Source organism: Equus przewalskii, chromosome 9 (assembly GCF_037783145.1).
Source record: "Equus przewalskii isolate Varuska chromosome 9, EquPr2, whole genome shotgun sequence".
NCBI classification, from domain to species: Eukaryota; Metazoa; Chordata; class Mammalia; order Perissodactyla; family Equidae; genus Equus; species Equus przewalskii.
Window position 1 is genome coordinate 10,534,814 of NC_091839.1, and position 10,604 is coordinate 10,545,417.

A 10,604-nucleotide genomic window follows, 5' to 3' on the forward strand; every position below is an offset into this window, starting at 1 on the left:
AATCCTCCCCACCAACGCGAAAGTGGACCAAAGGCGCATGCGCCATGTCTCTAGCGGTCGCCAAGCAATCAGCGGCAGACAGTGCGACGGAGGAGTCTTTTAATAGAAAAACACACGCGGAACAGTAGCAACACAATTTCGCAGTCCAGGCGGCGCCGGGCTTCAGTTCTTCACCTTTGGGGGTGGCCTGCGAGAGGAAGGAGACGAGGGGATCAGAGTCTCTCCCCACTTTGGGGCAACGCTAACAGGACCCGTGCGGCTCCGGGCGGGCGCCTCCCGGCCCCTGCTCACCTGTACACGCCCACGACCACGGCGTGGTCTCTCTCGTAGGGCTCCAGCGTCAGCTGCTCCTGCGGCTTCATGTTCTCCTGCTGCATCTTCTTCACCTCCGAGGCAAACACGGCCTCGGCCGAGGCGGTGGAGTCGATGCAGTTGGCCTGCGGAGGACAGGGGATCTCAAGTCTGCAGCGAGCCTTCGGGCCGCTTCCCCTTTTTTGTGCTCTTTAAACCAGACGTATTTGTTTTTATTGGCAACTCAGTGAAACTCAGGCTTTGGAAATGTAGGGAGAGACTTCCTTAGAGGAGTTTTCGGTTTGGTTTGGATTTCGAATAGGAAGCTTCAACAGAGCCCTGTTTACGTGAAAGCCAGTGTTTAAACTGTACACCCAGAGGGTTTTCTTCTACTTCCTCTTAAACAAGCGTAACAATGCAGCTGAGAATACCAGAACAAATGTAGCAAAAGGCTAACACACGCTGAGAATCCGGGTGAAGGATACACAGCAGAGGCCTCTGTATTTCAAGATAAAACGGTTTTAAAATGCACCTAACGTTTATCCAGGATTTATTTGACACCAGGCTCTGCTTAAAACACTTCCTATATATTGATAAATTCTTTTTTTTTTTTTTGAGGAAGATTAGCCCTGAGCTAACATCTCTGCCACCAATCCTTTTTTCTTTTTTGCTGGGGAAGATTGGCCCTGAGCTACTATCTGTGCCCATCTTCCTCTACTTTATAAGTGGGACACCTGCCACAATACGACTTGATAAATGGTGCATAGGTCCATGCCGGGGATCTGAACCAGTGAACCCTGGGCCACCAAAGCAGAGCATGTGAACTTAACCACTCTGCCACAGGGCCGGCCCCCCTATATATTGATAAATTTAGTCAATATATAGGATTAAATTTATCAACACTAAAAGAGATAGGACTAATATTTCTGTTTGACAAGTAAAGAAACAGGCAACATAGCTTGTCTTACTCAAAGTCACTTAATTCAAGCTGGCGTGCGACATTAGCTGGCCAGACTTTGCGATCATTCCCTTGGCCACTGCATTCTACTGCATTTTAAAATCTGCAGCTTTTCAGTTTTGCAGACATTTTTCATCACGCGCTATTTGATTTGGGGCAGAGGTGGCTTGTAGGGAGCTGGGGAGGGGTAGAGGCCTGGAACAGACTGCCTGGATTGTGGGGGATGGAGGCCCCCTTGTTTTGACTGGCTGCTTGGCAGTCACAGAGAGAGAAGATACCAGCACCCCATCGTGGACCCCGCACCTTAATGGAAATGACGAAGTGGCCGCCGTTACGTAGGAAGGTGTGGGCATTCAGGGCTACGATCCGGGTCTGGTCTGGCTGGGCCACGTCGGCAAAGATCACATCCACCATCGCTGGGGAGGAAAAAGCGGCAGTTGGAACCCACATCCACTGCATCTTCCCAGCTCCTCCCATGGGGCCTGTGCGCCTTCACCAGCAGGTTTCTGGCAGTCTCCCTGCCTCCAGTCTCACTTCCCCCCGCTGATCCCCCTCCCTCCACGGTGCCCCCAAGATGGGTCTAAAACCCACAGTCACACCATCCATCCACTCCTCTTGTAAACCATGTTTGCCACCTACTCTGTGGCCAGCCCTGGGCTGGGCGTGGGGAACACAGAGACGAGTCAGACCCGGACCCTGCCCTCGAGATGCTCCCGGGTCTGGGGGGGGAGACAGACACATCATCAAAAAGGCAAGTAAAGGTGAGCACTTAGAGGCAAGAGCGTCTGCAGGTTTGTCAAATGCAAACAAGTTGCAGGACAAAGGATACGGGATGAGGGCATGAAAAAACTCACAGAAAAACCGGCGGAATGCAAAGTAACATTTTTAAGACTGTGATTAAAAAAAATAACAACTTAAAAAAATGAAAAGACAATGTAATGAAAACGGACTTTTCAAAACTGGGAAAAGCAGACAGCAAATGGTTCGTATCAGTCCCCTCTGGGGGTGGATTATAAGGCGTTCCATTTTTACATTATGCTTTTGAATTTTTAAAAGTCATTAATATTCACCTGGGCCCCTCTGGGCCTCAGGCTCTGCTTTCTGGGTATGAGCTCCCCAGGTGATGAGGGGGACCACTGAAGGAGGCTTTCACACTTAAGCCAGTGTAAAAAGGACCACGTTTTGGAGGGAGGCAGGAAGTACAGGGGGCCTAGGGAGAGGGGCAGGAGACCGGAGGAAAGGAGGCTGGCCCTCTGAGGGCGCGAGACCCCCAAGACCCTGAAGTGGGAAGTGGGGCTATCACCTCCACCTCACCTGGCTCCCCCTACCCTTCTCCACACTGCAGGCTCATCCACTCCAGGGCCATCCGAGTCAGGGCTCCCGCGGCCTCTTCCAGGGAGCCCGGAGCAGCCTGTCCTACCCTACCTGGGCCACCCCTAGACCCCTCACCGATGAGCATGCGGTATTTGTGCGGGTGCCGAGCATCTTCAATGACAGGAATGATGTTGGTCCTCTTCTTGGCCAAGTTAATGAGGTCACGGCCGGAGCGGTGGGAGAACTCAACTGCGTAGACCAGACCGTCCTAAAAGAAGTCAAATAACAACGACAATGACACCAGTCCCCATGTACGGAGCATCTACTTTGGGGCCATACACACTGCACACGGCATCTCTTCCAATCCCCAAATCAAAATCCCACCGTTTAACCACTATCGTTATGTCCATTTTACAGAGGAACACACTGAGGCCCAGTGATGGGAAGTCACTCAAAGAGGGCGACCAAATCAAACAGTGTGAGATCTAGCCTCTCAGCGCTGGGCCCCGCTAACACTAGTCACCTCGATGCCCACGCCCCTTCCCTCCAGGCCAAGAACTCAGGAGTGAGCTGAATCAGGCTTCGGAGACCACGTGGTTCAAGCTGCTCCTTTCACTCAGAGGGAAGGGCCTGGCTCCAAGCCACGCAGCGCAGGGAAGCAGCCAGGGCCTTTCCCTCCCTGCCACCTCGCCACCCGCCCATACTCACCCCCACCCCGACCCCTCCCCGTCCACTCACTGGGCCGACGATGTCAGAGACGTGCGAGACTGTGGTGCCCGAGGCAGCCCCGAGGTAGAGCACCTTGGCCCCTGGCTTGATGTGGATCTGGTCCACGCCGCCCAGGATCGCTGCCGCCAGCTTGGAGCGGAAGGGGTTCCAGGCACGGTACTCGATTTTGTCATCTCCCTCCTGGGCCCAGAGAGATAGGGATGGAAGTCAGGGCAGGGCTCTTCTGCAAGACCCCATCGCCCTTAATCCTCGGGCCCTCAAAAGGGACCGGGCACTCAATCATTGAACAAGAAATGAACGTGGGTATATAGCAGTGACCACAATGGATGCAGTGCCTGCCCTCTCACGTAGGTGAGTAACTTGGGGAGAAGGGGCCGTGACAGACAGTGAACAGAGACAAGATCATACCAGGTAATGGCAAGACCCATGCCCTTTTCACCAGGCAGCTGCTGTGCTGGCACATCCGTGCCAGGCCCTACGCTAGGCACTGGGGACACGCAGCGAACAGGGCAAAGTCTCTGCCCTCAAGCAGTAAGTGCACACGGAACTGCGTGACACGGCCAGCACAGGAGCCAGCGACAGGCGCGAGGAGAAAAGAGGAAGCCGGAGGCAGACCTGGAGCAGACCTGAAGGAGGGGAGGGGCCACTCAAGTCACCGGGGGAAGCACATGCCAGGTGCAGAAAGGCCCCGAGGCACAAGGGTGCCCGGTCCTAAGGAAAACGATGCAGGCTAAGAGGGCGGAGTGTGGTGGTGAGGGCTGCTTTCCACAGACAGGGTGGCACACGGTGGCCTCGGGAGAAAGACAAGGCCAGGGAGTGGGGAGGGGAGCAGAACCCGCAGGGCCTTCCAGGCCACACTGAGGACTTGGGACTTTAACCTGAAGGCGCTGGGGAGGGGAGCGCACAATCTGACTTATGTATGGAGAGGTCCCCTGACTGTCATGTGTGGGACACATGCTGGGGGCAGAGAGAGCAGACTGTGGGTTACGCCATCAGCTGGGGCCCTGTGGCTTGGACGGGGTGCCAGTCTCACCGAAATCGAGACTCTCTTCTCTCCATAAACTGATTCTCCAGGGACCAGATTCTTGGTGACTAGTGCATCCTCCTTTCCTCGACAGATGAAGACTCCTGAGTGAGGGGACCAGTGCAGGGGTGAAGACTCTGGCCACAGCCCACCCCACCTCGCCCCACCCCACCCCTCCCCTCAGTGGGTCCCCCGCCTTCCTCACTCACCCTCATGCCGATGAGGTTCCACCATCACATTCTTCCCCGACTGGTTTCCTCTTTTTCCTCCCCGGCCACGACCCCGGTTGCCCCCAGGATGGAACCCTCCACCTACCAGGCAGAGATGCAGTGAGAGAGGGAGACCCCACATCTCTTCCCTCCCGGCTCCCCCTGCCCAGGCCTCGTCCATCCCATTGCCCCAACCCCATTCAGTACCTCTTCCACCTCCTCCTCCTCCTCCTCCTCGGCCACGGCCCCTAAAGCCTCCGCCTCGACCTCGGCCCCCGCCAAAGCCTCCTCGGCCTCCGCCACGACCGCCGCGGTCACCAAAGCCCCCTCGGCCACCGAAGCCACCCCCACGGGGGCTGAAACCTGTGGGGGAAACAGAAACAGGAATCAGGGCAACGAAGCTGGAAAAGTTACTCGTACACCTCGTCATTCCGTTCGGGGGAGAAACTCGAGAAACGTGTGCAGCAGCAGACGTGTCCACTGGCACGAGAACTCAGGGCTCGCCTGAATGTCCACCGGCAGGACGGACAAACGCTATGGGGAAGACTCCTAGTCAACAGTGGGAAAGATCAACAGTCACAAGAGATAAATCTCAGAATCGTGACGTTCACTGAAAAGGCAAGTCCGAGAAAACCACGCCACACTCCCCCCAAATAGAGGCAAGGGAATGATAACGGTGAAACTCAGGACCTCGGGGGTTGGGAGGGAGGAATGACGGGCTTACGACAGGGGAGGAGCATACAGGTAGATGAAAGTTACTGTCAGTATCCTGCTTTCCTTGGAGAGCAGAGTCACGGAAGTCATTCTATTTTCAATACTGATTAGTCTGGAGAAGAGTGAACAGTGCATGTGTGCGTGCAGCATGGCAGGAGGGTCCCCCAGACTCTGGAAACATCCGCGTGCCCTCCCACTCCTGACCTCGTGCCTGGAAGAAAAGCGCCCACTCCCCAAAGAGAGGGGAGTCTGGCAAGACCTCTTTCCTTCTAACTGATCTTCCAGCTCAGGGGGAAAACAAGAAAACACCCCGAACTGCCCCTCACAGATGGACAACAGTTCTTAAGCAGTTTAGGGCTTGTCAACAAGATGGAAAGTTTAAGGAAAACAAGAGATTCAGAGAGACTTTATTCTCATCACTTCAGGAGAGAGGAGACACTGTTCACTGCCCTGAGCACCAAACAATGCTGGAAGCAGACGGAATTCTCCTGGGGCTAAGAGCTTCAATATTTGACTTTCTGTGTGGGCTTCAACAGCTCTGCAGCACGGTTCAGAAAGATCACGGGAGTTACAAAGCAAGTTAGTGTGCAGATTAGTGATGTTGAAAATGATCTCACTTGCTGTAACCTACTCAGCAGCAAACAGGCTGCAGTTTTTCTAAAGGTGCATTATATGCACTCTGTGAAAGTTTCATGCCTCTTAACGGCGTTCAGGAAAGAACGGGAGAACTAATCGCTAGTCCCAGTGTAATCGGTAAAAATGAACAGTTTCAAGCTCCTCCATGTAACCAAGAGCTGTTTCCCGCGACCGGCTCCTCTGCACAGCCTGCCGTCCAGAGCAAGTGGGGACGGAGCTTCTTAAAGCAGCAAATCCGATCTCAGCACCCCTGCCCGAAGCCCTTCCCTGGTTTTCCATCACATTCACAATCAACTCAAGATTCCTTTCTCTGGGTTCCAAAGCCCTAAATCGGCGGCTCTCCCCTTTGCTAATCCAGACAACCGAGAGATTCCGATTTAATTGTCTCGGGTGGGCCTGGGGCTTCTCCAAGTTCCTCCAGTTATTCTACCATGTAGTCTGCCATCACAAGGCTCCAGCTTCCGCTGACTTCTGACCTCGGGCCCCAGGCTCTTCCTCCCCAAGAACAACCACGCTCTCCGGCTTCTAAACCTTGAACATCTGCTGCTCCCCCTGGCTGGCTCCCGTGGACATCTGCTAGGCCCGCCCCTCCTTCCCTGCACTCAGGTCTCTGATTCAATGTTTCTTCCTCAGCAGGGCCTCCTCCGGCTGCATCGCCTTTCTTTTCTTCCTGTCAACAGCCATCCATGCATTTTTCATATTGTCACTGCCTACCTCCCCCGCTAGAATCAAGCTCCAAAGGGACAGGGATGTTGAACTGTTTTGGTCACCACTGCATCCCCAGCATCCTGCACAACACCTGACACCGAGTATGGGCTCAGTAACGAGTCCATGAGATGTCCGCTGATGACCCTTAAACCCCTGGGCTCTGCTCGTGGAGAAAGCAGCCTCTCTGTTCATTCAGAAAGCGGGTGATCGGAAGGTGACGAGAGCCCAGGTCCTTCCTCTCGAGCAGCTCTTGGAGCCCATAGGGGAGGTGGCCACGCCATTCACGACCCTAGGGAGCAGGGAAGGTCCCTGGGAGTCGTGACAACTTTACCTGAAAGAGGAAGATACGGAGGTAACACGGTGCCCACCTCACAGAGTTGTCACGATTAAGTGACTTCATACACACAAGGCGCTTCACTTACTACACTGCCCGGCACACAGTTCGACATTATCATTCAAACTCAGGGTAACAGTCGCCCCTCCCTCCTACTTGGGGAGAAACCACGAGCCTAAGAGGCTCTCAACCCAGGCCGGAGGAACAGAGCCCTGGAAGTGTGGGCATGGCAGGGGGACAGGGACACAACGGTAAACGTCCAGTCCAATACTCCAGGCACAGCTTCATCCGCTTCAGGTCCTGGGGCTCTTAGAAAAATGTACTAGGAGTACCCACTCCTCAGAAAAACACGTTTACGTACACTTTTCTAGAAGTGTTGGGTGGAGGGCCCACAGATGCCCTGGTTTAAAGCTGCTCTCCTCCCACTGCCTGTTCCATCTCAAAAACAGCAACTCTCTCCTTCCAGTTACGCCAAAACCCGTAGTTGTCCTTGACTCCTCTCGCTCACACCCACATACAAACTGCTGGCTCTGTCTTCAAAATATACTCCCAAATTGTGACGATGTCAGCCAGGTGCACTGCGACCACCCACATCATCTCCAAGTAGATTACAGCACCCAACTTCCCAGCGCGCTGCCCGCTTCCACTGTTGCTCCCCTCGAGTCTTTTACACACAGAAGCAGGAAGGATCCTTTTAAAGTGTCAATCAAGTCTGAATGACATCATGTCCCAGCTCATAATCTCCCAAAGGCTTCCTCTCTCAAGCCACCAGTCCTTCTTGAAGAGCTGACTCCTGACACCTTTTGCAACTTTATATCCTAGCGCAGCAGGGGAAGGGTTGGGAGGAAGGTGTACCCTCCATGTCTGGGGGAATCAGACCACAGGGTGCCCGCAGGCATGCCAGGGTCTCAGTCCCAGAGACACAGCCTGGCACCTCCCACCCCACTTCCTCAGTAGATCCCCGAACACGGAAGAGAAAGGGAGTTCGGGAGGGGGCGTGGATTCACACACACACCCATCGCCATTCTCCACCCCATGACCCCATCTCTCCACACGCTGAGAAAAAAGAAAACCTGTACCAGGAAACAGACCCTTTTAGTCTCAGTAGACATTTCCCCAACCCCAGTGGAGCAAGTTGTGGGGAGGGGTGCAGCCTGATTTAAGAAGCCCTGAGACACCAGCATTTTGTTCCCCTTGAGAATATAAAGATAATTTTAGCCAATACTATTATGTCAAGCACTGCGCTATTTTTTTGCAGCTTTACTGAGATATAATGGACATACAACATTGTGTAAGTTTAAGGCGTACAACCTGTTGATTTGATATACTTACATATTGTAAAATGATGACCACTATGTGCTGTTTTTTCTTAACATGATCTCACTGAATTATAACTGGGCGCCATTTTATTGATGAGAAAACTGAGGCTCAGAGAGATAAAGCCATGGGCCCAAGGTCATACAGTAGGTTAAGAAGCAGAGCCAGGACTGACACTTTGCACTGAGACCTTCTGCTGTCAAAGCCAGGGCTCTCATCATTCCACCACGAGGGAGCGGGGCTGAGTTCATCAGAATCTCGGGGAAAATCGAAAGAATAAAACCACTCATGCCCTGTGACTCCCTCCCTCCCCCCACCCCAGGCTAATCTTATCCTGGGCCTGTGAAGTTTCATCTCACCGCGGAGTCGAGAATCACTAGGCCCTCGATCTCTACTCCATCCTCAGGGACCCGCCCCCTCGGAAGAGCAGAAAGCGGGAAAGCGGGCCAGACACGGCCACCAGCCATCAAGCGGGGAGTCCTCATCCACTCCGGCTATCTCTGCAAAGCTAGGCTGGGGGCTAAGGGGACGGTGGGAGCGGCGGCGATACGGGAGGAAATCGGGGGGCCTCTCAGACCCGGGTCCCGGACCCAAGATCAGGGACTCTCCGCTTCCAAACCAAGACACAGCCCCCAAACCCACGCCCCGAGAGCCAAGACCCCAGATGCCTAAATCCAGACTCTGGGTCAGTACCCCCGACTCCTGACCCCGGCCCAACATACAAGACCCCTAACGACGGCCTCGGTGAGATGAACCCCAGGTCAGGACACCCCAACCCCAGGCCCAAGACCCTCGAGTCACGGCCGTGACCTCCGAAGCCAGTCACACACCGCCAGACCAGGAACCCGAACCCGGGGCTCAGCATCCATCATAGGGCGGAACCGAGACACCCTTCTCGCCCGAGACCGGAACCAGGACCCCCTTCCCGCCCGAGACCGGATCCGGGCTCAGAACCCCCACCCCAGCCCAGAGCCCCGCCCCTCCGACTCCGGTCTGGCACCCCAGTTCCCGCCGGGGCCCAGTCTCCGACCCCCGACCCCAACCCCGGCGCGCACCTGGCCTCATGGCGAGAGCGGAGCTGCGCGACTCTGGCGTCTGCGGCGTCCGGCACTCCACGAGTCCGGGGATTCCGCACGTGGAAAAGAGCGCACGCGCGCGGCGACGTACGGCACGTGACGCAAGCACGCAGCCCCGCCCCTCTGAGCCCAGCCCCGCCCGGATTCCCGCGCGTGCGCTGTGGGCGGGGACTCCTTCCAGCTTTCCCATCACCGTTTCGAGTGCCCCAGTAACGGGGATCGTCCCCCGGCCTTCGCACGGGCCGTGCCCTCTGCCCCTCTTCTCTATTCCTTGTTAACTCTAAGGTCCCCTCTACACCTAAAAGCCTTCCCTGATCCATTTACACCCCCCAAGAAGAGGGACCGACCGACTCTGGCCTCCATTCATACATTCGAAAAGCATTTATTGTGCGCCTTGTATGTAGCAGGCACTGTGCTAGGCGCTGGGAGTGCAGCAGTGAACAAGACATAAAAGTCCGCACTCTTCTGAACTCATCTTTTAATGGGGGAAACAGATACCAAACAAGCTGTTAGAAGGCAATAACTGCTTTGGAAAAAATAGCAGGGAAAGGAGATAGGGACCATTGCGTGTGTGTGGGCGGGTGACATTTCTCACAGGGTGGTCAAGGAATGCATCAAGTGACTCTTGAGCAAAGAGCTAAAGGAGGCAAGGAGTGAGCAGATTCTGCGTAAGTACTGAGAATTTTGTGCTTTGTAATTTTATAAATTAATATTCATCCCTGTGTTCATTCCATAAACAAAACAAGTGCTACTATGAGAAATTACTAAAAACCTCCAGGAGAATCCACTGGTCTGTTCCATGCATTGCAGTATCACTCAGTACCTAGCACAGAGTAGGTGCTCTGTAAAGGTTTGTTGAATGAATGAATGAACCCATGCTGTTTTGTATTCTCTCTGCAGGATATTCCTGCTGCACAGAAACATTCCCGAAAATTTGTTGAAATGTCAAGATGGGAAATCCGCTGAGTCTATTCTGGATTTCCAGGAGTTGCGTAACACTTCAAATGGCTCTGATTCAGGATAATGTTACCTACTTCTTACGGATTTTTCTGTTTGCCTTCCAATTAAACATTTTTTTTTTTTCTAAAGGACAACAACAGAGTACACAGCAGATTTAGGGTTGCCAGTCCTATTTTCTGGAATCCTGGCACCATCTCCTGGCTCTGAGGTTTTTCACCTGGCAACTTGCTCTGCAGACCTGAAATTGGCACTACCAGTGAGCAGTTAGTGGGTGCTGGCTGGTCTTGTGCTGGCGACACGGTGGTGACTGAAGGAGTCCCAGGCCCTGCCCCCC

At 54.1% G+C, this 10,604-nt stretch overlaps 1 protein-coding gene across 2 annotated transcripts; it reads right to left on the reverse strand.

The window, feature by feature from the left end:
* Positions 1–85: 85 nt before the first annotated feature.
* FBL (fibrillarin) lies at positions 86–9,422 on the reverse strand. 2 transcript variants are annotated; one of them, XM_008532083.2, is made up of 9 exons: positions 9,290–9,422; positions 4,733–4,888; positions 4,526–4,627; positions 4,326–4,420; positions 3,302–3,472; positions 2,699–2,831; positions 1,553–1,665; positions 292–437; positions 86–187 (listed from the first exon to the last, which is right to left on the reverse strand). In XM_008532083.2, the coding sequence occupies exons 1-9, from the start codon at positions 9,297–9,299 to the stop codon at positions 163–165; spliced, it is 951 nt and encodes a 316-aa protein (XP_008530305.2). In that variant the 5' UTR covers positions 9,300–9,422; the 3' UTR covers positions 86–162. The 2 variants fall into 2 exon arrangements, with proteins under 2 accessions (XP_008530305.2, XP_008530304.2); XM_008532082.2 differs by having other exon boundaries at positions 4,526–4,888.
* Between the last annotated feature and the right edge of the window lie 1,182 nt (positions 9,423–10,604).

Coding starts and splice junctions, on each gene's coding strand:
- FBL (XM_008532082.2), bottom strand. Junction 4,421..4,525: donor GGAACCTCATCGGCATGAGG/GTGAGTGAGGAA, acceptor CCCCTCACTCAG/GAGTCTTCATCTGTCGAGGA. Junction 188..291: donor GTGGTCGTGGGCGTGTACAG/GTGAGCAGGGGC, acceptor TTCCTCTCGCAG/GCCACCCCCAAAGGTGAAGA.